We start from the raw sequence: 18,906 nt of genomic DNA, 5'->3' as shown, positions 1-18,906 counted from the left end.
GCGTGCGCTCTCTCTCTTTCTCTCGCGTGCGCGCTCGCTCTCTCTCTCGCGTGCGCGCTCTCTCTCTCTCGTGCGCTCTCTCTCGCTCTCGTTCTCTCGCGCGCTCTCGCTCTCGCGCAATCACTCGCACACACTCATACATGCTCCCTCCCCCTTGTGCCACACCTCCCGCTCCCCCCTACTTGTGCCCACACCCACTGCTCCCCCACTACTTGTGCCCACACACCCCCCGCTCCCCACTCATGCTCTTGTGCTTCCAAGTCAGATGGTGAGGTGTAGTGTGCCGGGTCCCGACCCACAAGTGGCTGTTGGACAAGCCTAGAAGATGTTGAAATTAATGCAGCATGAATACCTAGCATGCTAATTTCTACTTTTACTTCCATTAACATTTCAATACGAACATTAGGACATATGAATTAGGAGCGAGAGTGGGCCACACGGCCCCTTGAGCTTGCTTGCTTTGCCATTCAATAAGATCATGGCTGATCTGAATGTACCCTCAACCCCACATTCCTGCCACCCCTGATAACCTTTCACCCACTTGTTAATCAAGAATTTCTCTACCTCTGCCTTAAAAATATTCAAAGACTCTGTTCTCACCGCCTTTTGAGGAAGAGAGTTCCAAAGACACTCAACGCTCAGAGAGAAAAATTTCTCCTCATTTCTGTCTCAAACGAGCAACCCTTATTTTTAAACAATGACCCCTAGTTCTAAATTCTCCCACAAGAAGAAACATCCTCTCCACATTCACCTTGTTAACACCTGTTAGGATCTTAAAGGTTTCAATTAGTCGCCTCTTACTCTTCTAAATTGCAGTGGATATAAGGCTAACCTTATATCCGTGCCAGGCCGTGTCCAGCCTGTCCTCATAGGACAACCTGCCCGTTCCTGGTATTAGTCTAGTAAATCTTCTCTAAAGTGCTTCTAATGCATTTACATCTTTCTTTAAATAAGGCGACCAGTACTGTATACAATACTCTAGATGTGGTCTCACCAATACCCTGTACAACTGAAGCACAGTCTCCCTACTTTTGTAATCAATTCCCCTCACAATAAATAATATCATACTATTAGCTTTCCTAATTACCTGCTGTACCTGCGTACTAACCTTTTGTGATTCATGCACTAGGACACCCAGATCCCTCTGAATCTCAGAGCTCTGCAATCTCTCACCATAAGCTTCTTTTTTATTCTTCCTGCCAAAATGAATGATTTCACATTTGCCCACATTATACTCCATTTGCCAGACCTTTGCCCACTCAGTTAACCTATTTATGTCACTTCGTAGCCTCTTTACATCCTCTTCACAATTTACTTTCCTACCTATCTTTGTGGCGTCAGCAAATTTAGCAACAGTTACTTGGAAATCATCCAAATTATTTACCTAAATTGTAAAAGTTGAGGCCACAGCACTGATCCCTGTGGCACACCACTCGTCACATCCTGTCAACCAAAACCAGACCCACTTATTCCAACTCTATGCTTCCTGTTAGCTAACCAAACTTCTATCCATCCCAATATGTTACTCCCGGCACCACGAGCTTTTATTTTCTGCAGTAACGTTTTGATGTGGGACTTTATCAAATGCCTTCTGGAAATCTAAGTATAGTACATCCACCAGTTCCCCTTTATCCACAGCACATGTGACTCCTTCAAAGAACTCCAATAAATTGGTTAAACATGGTTTGCCTTTTACAAATCCACCTTGACTCTGCTTGATTGCCTTGAATTTTTTTCAGTGCCCTGCTATAACATCTTTAATAGCTTCTAACATTTTCCCTATGACAGATGTTAGGCTACCTGGCCTACCATTTCCTGCTTTCTGCCTCCTCCCCTTTTTGAATAAAGGGGTTAGATTTGCTATTTTTTCAAACTAATGGAACCTTCCCCAGATCTAGGAAGTATTGGAAAATTAAAACCAATACATCAGCTATCTCATTGGCTGCTTCTTTCAAGACCTTAGCGTGAAATCCACCTGGACCTGGGGATTTGTCAGCTCGCAGCCCCAACTATTTGTTCAACACCACTTCCCTGGTGATTGCAATTTTCCCCAAGTTCCTCTCTCCATTCCATTTCCTGATTTACAGCTATTTCCGGGATGTTACTTGTGTTCTCTGTAGTGAAGACCGAAGCAAAATACCTGTTTAATTCATCTGCGATCTCCCTACTTTCCATTATCAATTCCTCTGTAGGACCAAGGCTCACTTTGTTAACTTTTTTCTTATTTAAATATCTGTAGAAACTCTTACTTATCCATCTTTATATTACTAGCTAGCTTTCTCTCATACTCTAATTTTTCCCTCCTTATTAATTTTTTTGCATACTTTGCTGTTCTTTATATTCTTTCCAATCTTGTGACCTGCCCATCTTTGCACAATTATATGCTTTTAAAAAAAGTTTGATACTGTCTTTAACTTTTTTAGTTAACCATTGATGGCGGGCCCTTCCCTTGGAATTTTTCTTTCTCATTGGAATGTATGTATTCTGTGTATTCTGAAATATCCCTTTAAATGTTTGCCACTGAACTTCTATTGACATATCCCTTAACCTAATTTGCCAGTTCACTTTAGCTAGCTCTGCATTTAATGCCCTCGTAATTGCCCTTATGTAAGTTTAAAATGCTGGTCTTGGACGCACTCGTTTCTCCCTCAAAATGAATGTAAAACTCAACCATATTATGATCGGTGCTACCTAGGTGCCTTCACTAGGAGGTTATCAATTAATCCTATTTCATTGCTCAATACCAGGCCTACTATAGCCTGCTCTCTGGTTGGCTCCAGAACGTGCTATTCTAACAAACTATCCCAAAAACATTCTGTGAACTCCTCATCTACCCTACCTTTGCCCATCTGAATTTTCTGGTATATAAGTAGACTAAGATCCCCCATGATTATTGCTGTACCTTTCTGGCAAGCTCCCATTTAATAAAGGATTCTATATGGAACCAAATAAGTCGTGGTATATTTATGTGCTACTAAAGAGCTATTCCTGACCTTAGTCCCTACAGCTAACCGTTTATCACTGGTAAAGAATATTTTGGTTAAATAAACCTTCATAGTTATAATTAGTTTTGATTTTTCAGCATTCCCTGGCTTTCAGTTATCTGCAATTTTGTTGAACACCTTTAACTAAAAATTGAATTTGAGAACATATCTGATAATTTCCTGTATCAGGGTTATGATGAAAAGGCAGGAGAGTTGGACTAGCTGAATTGCTCTTTGTAAAGAACCTATTTTTTATTTTTCTTGGACTGTGGCTTTAAAATTGGACTTTGACTTTAAAAACTAATGTGGCTGCAGTTGGGGATTTAGATAGACCCACTTATTCCAACTGGAAATCTAAGTATAGTACATCCACCAGTTCCCCTTTATCCACAGCACATGTGACTCCTTCAAAGAACTCCAATAAATTGGTTAAACATGGTTTGCCTTTTACAAATCCACCTTGACTCTGCTTGATTGCCTTGAATTTTTCTCAGTGCCCTGCTATAACATCTTTAATAGCTTCTAACATGGAACAGGATGTGGAATATCTACAATGTCGCTATCCTGGAACATAGAGTGCCATAAGACAACAGGATGGTGCCGGAAAGGAATTCTGGACTAGGGGGAAATGCCTAACGACAGCATTCTAATTGACCCCTGACCAGGTGACCTGGGTTTTGTGTGGTAACTGCAGGCAGAGAGATCCTAGCCTGCAAAGAGAACACACCTAAAACTTCTCTCTCCTGTGTATGTAAGATTCCAGTAAATCTGCAAGGTTAGCGAGCTGGCTTTTCTTTATATCTCTGTAACCTGCTTTCTCTGAAAAACCCCTGTCAAGAGGAAAAGGGGAAAATCACCAGGAGAGACATTGAAAAGCAAGTTTTCAACCAGTAAACTACAGACTAAAAGTGCTGGAAGATCATCTTGTGTCACTAACAATAAACTGCAGGGAATTTGGAAAACATCAATCAAAATCAACCCATCTAATCCTGTATGCTATTGAGCTGTTTTATCTCACCCTTAAAATCCATGGCGTGCGTCTGTGGGCGTGCGTCTGTGGGCGTGCGTCTGTGGGCGTGCGTCTGTGGGCGTGCGTCTGTGGGCGTGCGTCTGTGGGCGTGTGTATAGGGGTTAAGAATGGGTAGAATTTGTTCTGGAGTTAAAAGTTAGCAATTCATGTTTCTTTCTTTTGCCATTGGTTAAAGACAATTTGTTTAATAAGCAGTTATTCACTTGTTAAGTTTACAATCCTGGTGCTCACATTCTGTTAACCTAAATTAAGCAGTTCGGTAGAATTGGGCAATTTGGTGGTCTAATCAAACTTTTCACATTTGCTTGGGGAGCAGTGGGGCTTGATATTACAGCGTACTATCCCCAGTGAGTCGTGACATTCTTTCAGGGAACCATTGTGGACTCAAAGGGCCTAATGGCTGCCTCCTGTGCTGTAACCATTCTATGATTTTATGATTTCCAGATTGGAAGATAGTGTGCAGGGGTGTCTTCAGGGATAATTGCTGGAATCATTGCTGTTTTTGATTCACAATAATGACCTGGACTTAATGACAGGGTATAATTTCAAAGTTTGCAGATGACATATTACTTGGAGATATAGCTAACTTTGAGGAGGATATTAACAGATTTCAAAAGGATGTTGAAGGTAAACAAACTGGTGAAATGGCAGGCCTGTGGCTGTTGACATTTAATGTGGAAAAATGTAAAATGATTCATTTTGCTAGGAAGAATGTGGAGAGGTAGTTATAAACTGAATTGTACAATTTTTAAGCGAGTGCAGGAACAGACTTGATGAGTGTTCATACTCAAGTCTTTGCAAATGACAGGACAAGCCTAAAAGAAGCATATGAAATCCTTTGCTTTATAAATAAGAGGCATAGAGAACAAATGCTAGGAAATCATGCTGAAACATAGGCTCCAGTTTGCGTATTGTAGCCAATTCTGGCTAGAAAGGATGTCCAGGCCTTTGACAGGGTGCAGAGGAGATTTACTAGGATGATACAGGGATCACAATTATGTGGAGATACTAGAAAAACTGGGGTTAGTCTCATTAAAGCAGAGAAGGTTAAGGGGAAACTTGATAGAGGTGTTCAACATTATGAAGAGCTTTATTGAGTAATTAAGAAGAAACTGTTTCCAGGTGACATAAGCAATTGGCAAAAGATCCAGAGGCAACGTAAGGGAAAAAAATTACAGTGCGATTGTTATGCCTGAAAGGCAAATGGAAACAGATTCATTAATGACGTTCAAAAGAGAATTAAATAAACATTTTGGGGACAACATTTTGCAGGGCACTGAGGAAAAGAGCGTGCAAGTGGAATTACTTAGTTTTTTTTTTAAGAGCCAGGAAAGGCCCAATGGGCCAAATAGCCTCCTTTGGTGCTGTATGATTCTATGATCAAAGTAAGTGAACCTGTTGAGACAAAAGCAAAATACTGCAGATGTTGAAAATCTGAAATAAAAACAGAAAATGCTGGAAATACTCAGCAGGTCAGGCAGCAACTGTGGAAAGAAAAATGACTAACATTTCAGGTTAATGACCTTTCAACAGAATTTAGGAAAGTAATAGGTTTAAAGCCATTGAAATGGGAGAAAGTGGTAAAAAGAACAGAGGGGTTCTATGATAGGGTTGAAGGTGGGATACATTAAATGACATAAGAGTCCCAACTGGTGGTAGCCATTCCAGCTACTGACATAAATTAATAACTACATACATAAAATAAATCACTGTTTTATTAAGTTTTTCAATTGTATTTTCCTGTTAACTGTTCTGCTTTCTTTTTCACATATGCTTTTTGTTTATTTTTAGGCCTTAGATGTGGATCGTGGAGTGCTACAAAAAATGAAGAAATCTGTCAAAGCCATTTATACATCCGGATTAGGTAAGAAGCTGCTTTAATACTTAATATGATGGTAAGCATAGAGGAAAAAACTTATGTTTTGAAAACTATACATCCTGGAACTTTAAGTATTCTCTGTTATCATTCCATATTAAGGTTAATGAAACTGAAATACCCCATTGTGGAATAAACTATAGTACCACAAAATAATTGTAATGATCCTGTAGAACTGGGTTTTGGGTAGTAGAGTTTTGGGTCCTCCTACCCCTTGGGGAAGAGGAGAAGAAACCTGGGTACATAAATTAAAACTCATAATCTTCAGAAGAGAGTGTTTGAGTCAGAATGAGAAGTATTATTGCAGATGCTGACTTTGTCACTGCTACCTGTTCTTATTATATACACCCGGACAAGAAATTAGGCTTGTTGGCGCCTGTTTTTAGAGTGCTGAGTGCCCCCAGAATTCCAAAATGGTGTTTGCAGCAAAAACACACTTCTGGAGTGAATTGTACAATGTTGATTTGATGCCAGTGGTGCCATTTTGGAACATAATGCTACACTAATGCCCTCCCGTAGTCTCGTACAAGTGAACAATCGTTCAGCAACAGGAATGATTCAATCCCACAAGCAGTGCAATTAAAGGGATAATCTACTTGTATGGTAGTTACTGGCTGATTTCTTCTTACTGTTGCTAGAATTCTACCTTTTCTATTGATGTTCCAAGTTTCAAAGGTCCGCAGGGAGTGATGTGTCAGGTACTGATGGATTTTTTGCTAATTTCAAAGCTTCTGCATAAGTAGTTGCTCCTAAACATGGGTGCAATTTGTAGGTGTTGCCCTATAAAGCAGATCACAGGACAAGCTTGTGGAAGAGGAAGGAGGAGAATGGGAACATGTGGATCTTGGGCATATCCACCCAGGATATTGAGAAAGCAATTCTCCTACTTGAACCTCAGCAAGAAACAATGTGTGAGACGTCTATGCTTCAGTGAGGATGTCCTACTGAAAGGCATCTGCTGTGGCCACAACTGCAACCTTAGAGCAGGACAAGGAATATATTGTCAGTAGATGACTGTGGCCATAACATTTTATGCACACTGCTTCTTCCAGGCTGGAGATATTGCAACATCTTGCAGTTTCCTGTTCTCTACTGCATAAGGGAGGTCACTGAGTCTCTTGATTCATTGAGAGCTAAATACATTTCTTTCTTTTTTACCAGAAACAAAACTGGCGTAGCAAGCATGCAGCTTTTCTAGGGTTGCTGGGTGCCATTGACTGCACCCACATTGCTTTGCAGATGCCTCATGCCAATTCTGCCATGTAACCGAACCAAAAGGGATTCCACTCCTTCAACATTCAGTTGGTCTGTGACCATAGGGAGCGCAACATGCAGGTCAATACCTGATATCCTGGCAGCAGTCATGATGCATTTGTTCTGGTGGTCCACCGTAGCAGTTGCATTTGAACCACCATGGCAAACCAAAGGCTGGGTAATGGATGACAAAGACTATCCACAGACGACTTGGCTGATGTCTCTGGTACACAACCCATGCATATGTGCACAGCATGGACGCAATAAAGGCCATGCTGCCACACAAAATGTAATAGAGCAGACCATTGCCCTGCTGAAACAATATTTCCATTACCTGGACCTCTCTGGAGGTGCTTTACAGAATTTGGCAGAGCAAGTGTTGAGCTTTATGGTGTTCTGCTAAATGCTGCATAACCTCTCAGCCCTTGCCACCTGCTATGCGGTGAACATTTGGGGAGCTTGAAGAAGAGGTGGCAGAAGACTGGCAAAAGAGTAGGGAGAGGCAACTTAGATGGTCCCTTTCTGCTCTGGCTGTCCATAAAGAGCTTAGCTACTTTGCGCTACCAGTAACCGCAACTTTAATTTCTTCCCCATTCACCAACTGTCCCATGACTTACCTTCCCTCTGTCACTAATTGTCAACAGTGTCTGCTCGGCCACAGTGCAAAATAAACATTCCAAAACAAATTTATAAATGAAATTATGCCACATTGCATAAAAAGTCAACCAATCACCTTTGTGCATTCCCTTTGTCCCTTAGTGTCTTGTGTGTCTTTGTCTGTCCTAGTGTTCCTATGCAGAACTGGTTAGCTCAGATGGTTAAGAATGTGGTGCTTAATTGTGCTGACAGCATGGGTTCAGTTCTCGTACCAACTGAGGTGGCTCTTGGGAGCTGAAACAAAAACAAAAATAGCTGGAAAAACTCAGCAGGTCTGACAGCATCTGTGGAGAGGAATACAGTTAATGTTTCAAGTCCGTATGACTCTTCATCAGAACTAAGGAAAATTAGAAATGAGGTGAAATATAAGCTGGTTGAGGGGGGTGGGACAGGTAGTGCTGGGTAGCGGGCCAGTGATAGGTGGAGGCGAAGAAGAGATTGCCAAATGACTTCCAATGGAGGCGGGAGGGAATCTGCAGATGGAAGACAGCCCAAACAGCTGTAGCCTAGAGTCTGGCCGCAGACTGCACCCATTTGACATAGGTGGTAGCCATCTGTGCTGGTTGGCTGACAGGCAACAGCAAGGTCGCTGGTGGAATACTATGGGTGGGAGCATGAATGTTGAGTTCCTGAGAATGAATAAGTGATTTGTGCCCCATGGAACCGCTTGCCTCAGCTATCCTAGTAGTCTGTTGGGGGATCCTTGTAGGCCCCTTTGCACACTACAGTCCACAGGCATGATGGTAGCCAGCTGAGCTCATGTGCCATTGAGCTGAGCTTGTATGGCAGCAATCTGAGCTTCCACTGTAGCACTCAACATGTTAGGCCGAAACTGTTTCTGCTGCAATGAAAGTTGCAACATTGGCCATCAGACATTGCATCATGTTTGGGTGTGAATGTAGTTAGCCACCAAGTTCCATGCTGGAAAGGATGAGCATCAAGCTATGCATAAAGCCCTGTGCCAAGTTGGTGCTGGACTCCTCCATGCTCCTGAACATTGATTACAGACTTTCTGGCCGTCCTAATGTGTTAAGCATTTCATTGTGCATAACCATCAGCATTCTCCTGTAGACAGCCAGATTAAAGTGCTCATCTGAGTTCTCTGCAGTGGAACAGTTTTTGACCTTGCCCTCAGGTGAGCTAGCACCTGCTTTATTCTTACCCACCCCACACCCTCGCCCTGGTTGCAGCCTGCTCGTGCCCTGTGTCTCACTACATGCAGATCCTCCCTGTAATCTATCCTTTAAACTTCACATAGTGTCCGTATCTGAGCTTGTGGCTGCAGGTGTTAAATCAAAATGCTGTGCCTTCATTACACTCCTCTTGGTGTTCCTCAGCCATCTGACCAGTTTGCACCTCTTGGATATCTAAAAGGAAAAAGGTGCAAGGGTTAGGCTGTGGTCTGGGGAGGGGAAAGTTAAGAGATGCATGCTTACACCACTTGCAGCATTTAAATCAGGAGAAAATTTGAGATAAGGGAGAATTGGGATCTGAAAAGGAGGATTGTGTGTTAGGATACCGTCCTTTTTTGGTTCAACTTCACTGGCTATGGCTACAACAGTGGGCTTCCCAATAATAACCATCTCCTCCACAAGGGTTGGAATTTGCAAGCATGCCTGTCCTCCTTCAATTAGTTCCTGCTATCCCTGGTTGTGTGCCACCATATCCTGCAAGAAAGAGTGAGTGTATTAGTGACTGTCATGCAACCTGTTTGGCTTGTATGACTGTAATGATCGTGCATGCAAACGTTGAGATGTGGTTGTGAGGCTTGCAGTGTGGTGAATAAAATGGAGCATATGAATATTCATGGTAAGAGTCCTGATTGATAGAGATTGCTGGTAGGTCATTGATGGGAAAGTGGTATTTTAAGCAGGAGTGCTTGTGGTGCATTTGGTGAGATATGAGATTTGATGATGTATTCGCTGACCTTGACCACTCATGCAAGGTCATTGAACTTGCTGTGCAACTGCAAACAGATCCTTGGGGATAATAGATTCCTCACATTCACCTCCATGTCCCTGCATGTTTCTGGACCACCTCTACACAGGACTCCAGTCAACATCTGAAAACCTTGGAGCCCACATTCTCTTATGTCCCATTCTTACTGTTCCTATGTTAGATTCACTTCCTGCATAACTGCTAGTCTTTGCTCTAAGAGGTCAGGCTAACTTCAAGAACATTGACATTTGCCTTATATGTTGCTAGGAGGTTGTGATATTGACTCCCCCCACTAACGTGTACAGCCAGTGAGCAAAGCAGTTAGTGCTGGCTGCACACAGCATTCATTCAAACGAGCAAATAGCGTAAAGTTGGCATGTGTCTGCATTAGACATTGAACGGGCATGGGTTAATCAAGCATCACAATCCCTGCACTCCTTTTTGGTGGCTATCCAATTTAACCCCCACCCTGTCCTTGAAATGTGCTTTGGAATTCTGTTTGGAAGAAATTGATGACCCAATTGTCTGGTGCTATGTAGGTCCCCCTCAATGCAATTCAGCATTCTAAAGCATTTAGACTTAGAGGCTTTCCAAAGTGACGAATGAGGCAGACAAAGCATGTGCTTACATCTGTTTCCATGGTTAGTTTTTCCTAGAACAGGTCGCTAGCCTGTTACCATCTGAAGCACCAGGTGTTTGTTTTCCTTCTTTAAGTATACTGTCAAATGGCCTGTTTAATTTCTTTAGCTTATGATGAACTGCAGAAAGCTGTTGTTCAGTTGTTATTCAAATGAAAATATGCAATTCCAGTGTTATTAAAATAATTATTTGGCCTCCTTTCTATAAGCTGTTGTTTTCTCCATGTACATTTTTCACTAAGTTAACACAGAAGGCGGATTGAGAGGGTAGGTAGACAGTTTGTCTTAGACCACACTCTATAATTGATTGCTAGGAGGCATTAGATACAAGTGGAGTATGACTTTCTCTTAAGGTTTTTGCATTGAGTCTTAGTACTATATTGAACAGCAGTGTTTCGCCTCCAGGCTTTCTTGTTTTTTATCCGTTGCCACAGTTTACAGCCTGTACCATTTAACACCTGGAATGTATATTACAAGTTTAATGGTTTATATATTTCTTGCTGAAAGTAAAAACCCTGTATAGTGAATGTAACAACTGTATGATTTGATACATTTGTGTAGTCCTTTGTTCTGAATTTTCTTTTTATGTATCATTTATACATAGAGCTGCAATATTATCATCTGAAGTGTACATTACAAATTTAACACTCTATTCTTGTTGAACTGAAATGTATGCAGCACTTATTCTTAACTTCAGAATAACATTTATTGCAATGTTCTGTAAAAGTGAAGTACTTCATAGTGAGCTTCTCTTTTCATCAAACCCTAGACTTAGTTTCAGAATATAATGAAACAGTGCTATTTTTTGTTGCATGTGGCAGATGTTCTGAACAACTTGCCATCCATAATAGTCGCAATTAGTCGCAATAATACATAAATGAACTCTATTTAAAAGTACATTTTGTTCCAGGGATTTAAAAAAATACTTGGGACCTGTTTAATCTTATAAAAACTCTTCAGGAAAACTATTTTTAGTAAAAATTATTTGAACTCAAAATTGACTTGCAGTTTTGAACAAAGTTCCAAGCATAATCTGTTTTCTATACATGACTGAATAAACCCATATTGTAGTGCTAAGAAACATTTAATGGGAAATTGTGTCATGACATAATATGATCTCAACACTGTAATATGGTAATAGCTATTTCTCAGGCTGTTAAAGCTTTGAGATACGATGTGGTGGGTGGTGGTTTGATGTAAAGTTCTGTGCGCTTGCATTCAAATGTTCCTCTTTCCAGTGTTCAGCTGCTGAGTTTTCTATCAGGTAGGTTGATGAGACAGTCAGTTTTTAATAGTTGTTACGATGCGGTAGGTGTTATGTGCCAGGCGGACCAAATCCACAAGGGAAACTTGGCCACGTGATCACAGTGGTTTTGCAATTTGTATTTATTATGAGAAGGTTTGTGCACTGAATTCAGAAGTAATGAATCCACTAACACCTTTAGTGATTTTTAAAAATCAGTTAAAACATTTATTAACAAGAGAAAAGAATTTAAACACAGATAAGATTACAGTTACTTGATGTTATAACAAATCCCAAAACTACTAATTAACCTGACTCCCAACTACACACCCCCTTTAAGGCATCAGTCCAAAATAGATTTTAAATTTAAATAAGCAATCCAGCAAGGTTACCACAGCACCCACTCTATAGTGGAATTCCAAAGCCTATCAACATGACTTTAGTTACTGGAGCAGCACTTCTTCAGAGTGTCTAGGGCTTATTCCAAGTCTGTGTCATATGGTGAACTTTCAAGATTTTACACGGCCACACCCACCCACATAACCTTCCACCCTTCTTCGTATGTTTCTCTCTCTAATGTGTAAAATCCCATTGTTCTACATGTCTTTAGAAATTTACTTTTCAATAAAAATCTTTCATGTTGTCAATATGGCCTCTTTCCTTTTGAGAAAAATAAACATGATAACCTTGCTCTATTTATCTTATCAGTTTGTAGGAGGTTGTTTGGCATTAATTAACAATTATCACATTGTTTAAGGGGTATTGGGGCTGAAATGGAAAAAGTTTTTTCCTGTGGTATATTTAGTCCATATCTACCAAGCAAATACAACAATTTCACACAATGCATTTCAATAGTGAACCAAACAATAAGATGCCATATTTGCAAAGCTAATATAGCTGCGCATCTCAGATAGCAACTTTTCAGATTTCTGCATTTAACAGTGCATCTGCCCTTGCCTGAAATTTATGCATTTATGCATAAATAACAGCAAGCGCTATTAGCCTCGCCATTATTTTGACAGCAAGGTATGGCTCAATGAGACTTTGATTCAATAAGTGTGAAGAAATTAAATACATATTTTGAATTTGAACTGAAATGATTCAAAACATTTTTGGCCTAAATTCCTATTAGGTTATTTATACATTGCATAATTTAAATTATGAGACTAAACTATAAAACTTGATAATTATAAAAGCTGGATTGTTACAAAATTGTGTCTCATAGATATTTCTTGGGAGCACTATTGTCAATTGCTCCTTAAAGCATCTGAACAGTTTACTTTTATGGGTGTTGACCTTGTTTCCTAATATCTGCTTATATCTTCTTGTAACCTCGGTTATAACAATAATCCGTCTTTGAGTTAAACTGGATATTTGTATCTTTTGCATGTGTACTTCTTTAATCTTTGCAAAGGCTGACAAAGTAAACACTTGAGACAAATTACTGAACTACATTGATGTTAAGCTGCATCAATGTAAGATAGTCACCAAGAGATCAAATAGAGAATTCAGAACAAAGTTCTTTACCCAGAGAGTGGTAAGAATGTGGAATTCGCTACCACAATTAGTATTTGAGGCAAATAATATAGATGCGCCTAAGGCAAGACTACATAAGCAGGTGAGGGAGAAGGCTTGCGTGGAGCATAAATGCAGACGTAGATTGGTTGGGACAAATGCCTGTTTCTGTGCTGTAGATTCAATGTAACATTACTTCATAGCAGGTGAATAAACACATTAACACTTAACAGTACCTCTTCGTTTAATCACTACAAATTATTTTTTTACATAATATGATACAAAGAACTTCCTTGCTCACCATTTATTTGAGTCGTATTATTTGGTTTAAGCAACAGATCTTCTGACTATCTTTGGGCATTTCTAACCTCATCAGCTAAACAATGACTCTTGTAGCTGCCCCTTGGACAAATATGATTGCTTTTTATGTACTTTTGTTCATAGCCTGACTATGGTGTCAAATTTAGTCAAAGTGATTAGCCTCCACTCAAACAGGATGTACCAGCCTAACCTCTAAATGATCCTTGAAAAACTCAGCAGGTCTGACAGCATCTGTGGAGAGAAAGACAGAGTTAACGTTTCGAGTCTTCAGAGCCATAGGGACTCCTAAACGTTAACTCGGTCTTTCCCTCCACAGATGCTGTCAGGCCTGCTGAGTTTTTCCAGCATTTTTTGTTTTTGTTTCAGATTTCCAGAATCCACAGTATTTTGCCTTTTTCTAAATGATCCTTGCTGAATTTAAATAAATAGCTGTCGCAGCAATAAATGTGAATGATTGCTCATGTTAAAATACCTTGCCTTCAGTATGCTGGTTCAGTTGGAATTTCTGCACCTTAATCGAAATCTTCCAGCCTTGCTATTCTGTGAATTCAACCCCTTAAGAGCTAACCTGAGCCTTAATTCTTTATTTATCTGTACCCTTCATAGCATCATGTACTTTGCTACCTTGACATATTACACCAAAGTCTTTCTGTGGGACCTCGTCTAAAATCTTGAAATGTGACATGGATAGAACTCAGTGGCAGTTTTCTAAAACTACTTTGCATCTTTAATGAAGATAAATAGTAAGTAAGTATTTTTCTTCCTGCCCTCCCCACAAGCCTCCTTAAAAAAAAAGTTAAAGGACAACTCCTGTCCAGAAGACCCCACGGGGCCCTTCATTGTTAGTTTCTATTTTCAGCAACTTGAGCAGGACCAAAGACTTAAAATCTTCTCTGTGACCCTATGGGGAATAGCTTTTCTGAATATTTTTTTTAAATATGAAGGGTTTGGGGAATCTTTATCGTTTGCAACTACATAATAGAGCAAAAGTTGCTGGGTTTTGCCGCCAGTATGGGGCTTTACTGGGTGAAAGTGGGATTAGAGATCTCTGACCTCTATTAGTCTAGTGAAACTCTGTGCTGGCAATGGGGCCATTCAGTTTCTATCTTAAAATGTTGATGTAAAGCATATAAAAATACATTTAATCTCTTATGCTATCTCTTGCACATGACAAAAATTATTTGTATTTCTTCATCTCCAAACATCAGGTACATATTTTTCCTGAAGATGCTCCTTTAAAAGAAACTCAACCTATACCCATCTGTTTCAAGCCAACTCCAGCAGAAGAGTTTGGTTCACATTCCCACTCAAAAAGCAGCTGTTCACTATTACATTGTGAAGAAGATACATTCATGAAAACTGACCTTATGGAAACAGTGCTACTACTGTATTCAGACAGCTGGCTGTTGGCTTGTTGTTGACCAGTGACAGCTGGTCCAGTCAGCCACACCTTAGAAAAAATGAGATGAAGCGACATTCTTAGCCCATGTCTAAGTGTGTTAAGAGGGGATGAATACTTTGCATTGTGGATAAAATAGCTTGTATAATTCTTTGGAGACTACTTTTACAGTTAATGGCTTTGTAATTGGAAATGATGATGTCTGAAAATGTTCAAACATTCCATCTGCTAATCAGTTCTTTGTATATAAAGGACAAACCAAAGTTCTGTAATGAGCAACTATTCTTTCTTTAACATTGCACATTTGCATTCATTTAATGAGTTTGTTCTGTTTCATTTTATTCCACGTTTCAATCAGGGATCGAAGTCTATGTATTGATTCAAGTGCCTTACAGGGCAGAAGTTTAAAAAAATTCTCCATTTGACTGTTACATAGATAGGCAGTACTTTATTTTATGTTGAGTTAATGCCATTCTTGGTAACCAGTGATATACCATTACCAATTGAAAAGCCAATGCTGTAACATTCGGATTTCCTTTTCATTAATACTGTTTGGTTGTTGAAGTTGTTTTCCACTGTATACTCCCTACTGGTTGTACCTGGTGGCAGCCTTCCATATCGTAAGACAATGATTTGCGCCTTGGTAGTCAATTCTGTATTAAGCATCGCTTGGTGTAGCTCAGGAGTCCCGCTCTGGCATGGCAGTCTCTACCACGTTTTCTGCAGAGGAAGACAGTGGTCTGAGAAGGTGCACTATATGCTAGCCTCTCTGGGCTTCACAGCCAGTTTAGCTTTTTGTTTCTGCTCGCCTCTTTCAATGCCTTCCAAACAATCAGCCTCCAGAGATCACAGCTGTCAGTGACTGTCTCCTAGTTGTCAGTGTCCATATCCACCATTTTCATATCTCACTTGCAGGTGTCCGTGCAATGGAGGTATGGACACACAGGAGAATATGTGGCCAGTGGCCAGTTCACAGTACAGAAGGTCTTTAGGTGTACGGTATACCTGGTAGGAATGCCATAAAGATGTTCAAAGTGAATAGTAGGACAATTCAGCTGTTTTTTTAAGAAGCACTGGTAAGACGTATAATTGTGTTGTTGCAATATGCATCATTTAAACTGCAAAGTTTGATCTGTAGTTGTGTCTTGCAGAGAAGTTTTAGAGTTATTCCACTGTGAAATTCATCATGAACCAAGTATGTATTAGTGTTTAGTAATGTTATGAATGAGTGTTAAGTGGTTGCTCTTGGAATTAAACCACTTTAGTGCAACTTTTATAGACTTGGCATTAATGCTGTTTTTCCTTGTCATCAATATCTTAGAATTATATAGAATTTTACGGCGCAGAAACAGGCTATTTAGCACAGCAGGTCTATTCCAGTGTTTATGCACCACAGGAACATCCTCCCACCTTACTTCACTTCATCCTATCAGCATATCATTCTATTCCTTTCCCCCTCAAGTACTTATCTATCTTTTCTTAAACTGCATCTATGCTTATTACCTCAATCACTCAATGTGGTAGTGAGTTTCACATTTTTATCAGGTGATCTGTCCGATTTCATTCCCTTTTGTAGACTTTGTAGCGGTTTGATACAACTGAGTGGCTTGCCACACCATTTCGGAGAGCGTTTAAGAGCCAACCGCATTGCTGTGAGTCTGGAGTCACATGTAGGCCAGATCAGCTAAGCACAGCAGATTTCCTTCCCTAAAGGACATTAGTGAACCAGATGGGTTTTTAACGACAATCTACAATGGTTCCATGGTCGCTTACTGAGACAAGCTTTTTCCAGATTTATTAATTGAATTTAAGTTCTACCAGCTGATGAGGTGGGATTTGAACCTGTATCCCCACATCATTTGTCTGGGCCTCTAGTTTACTAGTCTGGTGACATTATCACTACGCCTTCCCATAATCTGGAGATTACTAACTTTGAGGTCTTGCTTATGAGTTTCTTTCCTCGGCCCCTAAATTCTGTCTACAGGACCATATCCCTCTTTCCATCTATGTTGCTGGTGCCGATATGGATTATGACCATTGGCGGTTGAGCTTCATCTCATTCCCTTCTGTCAAAGACAAACAGGAGGAGTGAGTACAAGGGTTTCCACAGATTGCAGGCTTCCCATGGTGCACTTCATGTTAACTCCGCTATCTACATGAACTGAAAGGAATTCCATTTCCTCAAACACAGGTAGTGTATCCTACAGGCAAATGCTTAATAACCCAGCAGTAGCCATGATTCCTTCATTTGCCTGCAGCCCTCTGTGTGCCCTGTATTTGACCCACTGTGACAAGTCGAAGACTGGTTACTGGGTGACTAGAATGAAATGGCCCATGACTCCATTTCAGAACCCATGTACATGTGCACAGTGGGCCTTCATTGAGAGCCATACTACTACAAGAAATATTATAGAGCACACCATTGACATCCTCAATCAATGCTTCTGCTGTATTGACCATTCAGCTAAATGAGTATTCAGATGTATGCAGAATGTAGCATACAATCATAAGGCCATTATAAGGGATCCACCCTTTCCACTACCTATCAGGTGAGAAGCCTCTGCATTGAATGAAATCATCCTTGGTGATTTCAACCTCTGTGCCAACTCATCATGCTGTCTCTCCACTGAGTTCACTACTCTCATATCATTCCTTAATTTCTCCCTACATGTAAACTCCCAAAGCCATGTTTACAGCTGTACCCTTGACCTCAGGTCCAGTCCAGTTGGGCCTGGGCATCCATGAGACACAGTGGGCCATCAGCAGCAGCAAAATTGTACACATCCACAATCTGTAACCTCATGGCCCTGCATATCCCCCACTCTACCATTACCACCAAGCTGTGGGATCAACCCTGGTTTAATGAAGAGTACAGCAGGGCATGCTGGCAGCAGCAGCACCAGGCATGCCTAAAAATGAGGTGTCAACCTGCTGAAGCTACAACACAGAACCACTTGCATGCCAAACAATGCACGCAGCATGCAATAGACAGAGCTAAGCAATTCCACAACCAATGGATCAGATCTGAGTTTTGCTGGACAATTAAACAACTTAACTGGAGGCGAAAGCTGCACAAATATCCCCGTCCTCAATGATGGGTGAGCCCAGTGCATCAGTGCTAAAGACAAGGCTGAAACATTTCCACCCATCTTCAGCTAGAAATGTCAAGTGGATGGTTCATCTTGGCTGCCTCCTGTGGTCCCCAGCATCACAGCTACTAGTATTCAGCAAATTTGATTCACTCCACCTGGTATCAAGAAATGGCTGAAGGGACTGGGCACTGCAAAGGCTATGGGCCCTAACAACATTTTGGCAATAGTACTGAAAACTTGTGCTCCAGAACTAGCTGTGCCCCTAACCAAGCTGTTCCAGTACACTTACAACACTGCATCTACCAACATTGTGGAAAATTGTTCAGATATGACCTGTACGCAAAAAGCAGGACAAACCCACCCCGACCAATTGCCCACCAATCAGTCTACCCTCGATCGTTAGAGTGAAGGAAGGGGTTATCAACTGTGCTATCAAGCGGCACTTTCTCAGAAACAATCTTCTCACTGACACTCAGTTTGGGTACCGCCAGGGCCACTCGGCTCCTGACCTCATTACAGCCTTGGTCCAAACATGGATGAAAGAGTTGAACTCAAAAGGTGGGATGAGGGTGACTGCACTTGACATCAAGTCCGCATTTAACTGAGTGTGGCGTCAAGGAGCCCTAGCAAAACTAGAGTCAATGGGAATCGGGGCTAAACTGTCCACTGGTTGGAGTCATACCTAGCAGAAAGGAAGCTAGTTGTAGCTGTTGGAGGCCAATCATCTCAGTCCCAGGACATAACTGCATGAGTTCCTCAGGGTGGGGCAACAGTCAGGCTTGGGCTGATAAGTGGCAAGTTACATTTAGACACACAAATGCCAAGCAACTACCATCTCCAACAAGAGCGAATCCAACCATCCCACCTTGACATTCAATGGCATTACCATTGCTGAATCCCCCACTGTCAACATCCTGGGGGGTTACCATTGATCACTTTCTCTTCATTGTCGCTAGGTC

General features: G+C 40.9%; 1 protein-coding gene across 2 annotated transcripts in view; it reads left to right on the top strand.

Moving 5' to 3' along the window:
- Positions 1-18,906, top strand: part of asap2a (ArfGAP with SH3 domain, ankyrin repeat and PH domain 2a) — a 211,086-nt gene that overhangs the window by 77,231 nt on the left and 114,949 nt on the right. For both annotated transcript variants that reach the window (XM_078541632.1, XM_078541631.1), the window contains exon 2: positions 5,806-5,878. In XM_078541632.1, coding sequence (XP_078397758.1) covers positions 5,806-5,878 — 73 coding nt within the window. The remainder of the gene's footprint in view (positions 1-5,805; positions 5,879-18,906) is intronic.

This window comes from Cetorhinus maximus, chromosome 5, assembly GCF_964194155.1.
Source record: "Cetorhinus maximus chromosome 5, sCetMax3.hap1.1, whole genome shotgun sequence".
Taxonomy (NCBI): domain Eukaryota; kingdom Metazoa; phylum Chordata; class Chondrichthyes; order Lamniformes; family Cetorhinidae; genus Cetorhinus; species Cetorhinus maximus.
Note: the sequence above shows the minus strand (reverse complement) of the source record. Positions and strands in the feature narration are given on the sequence as shown.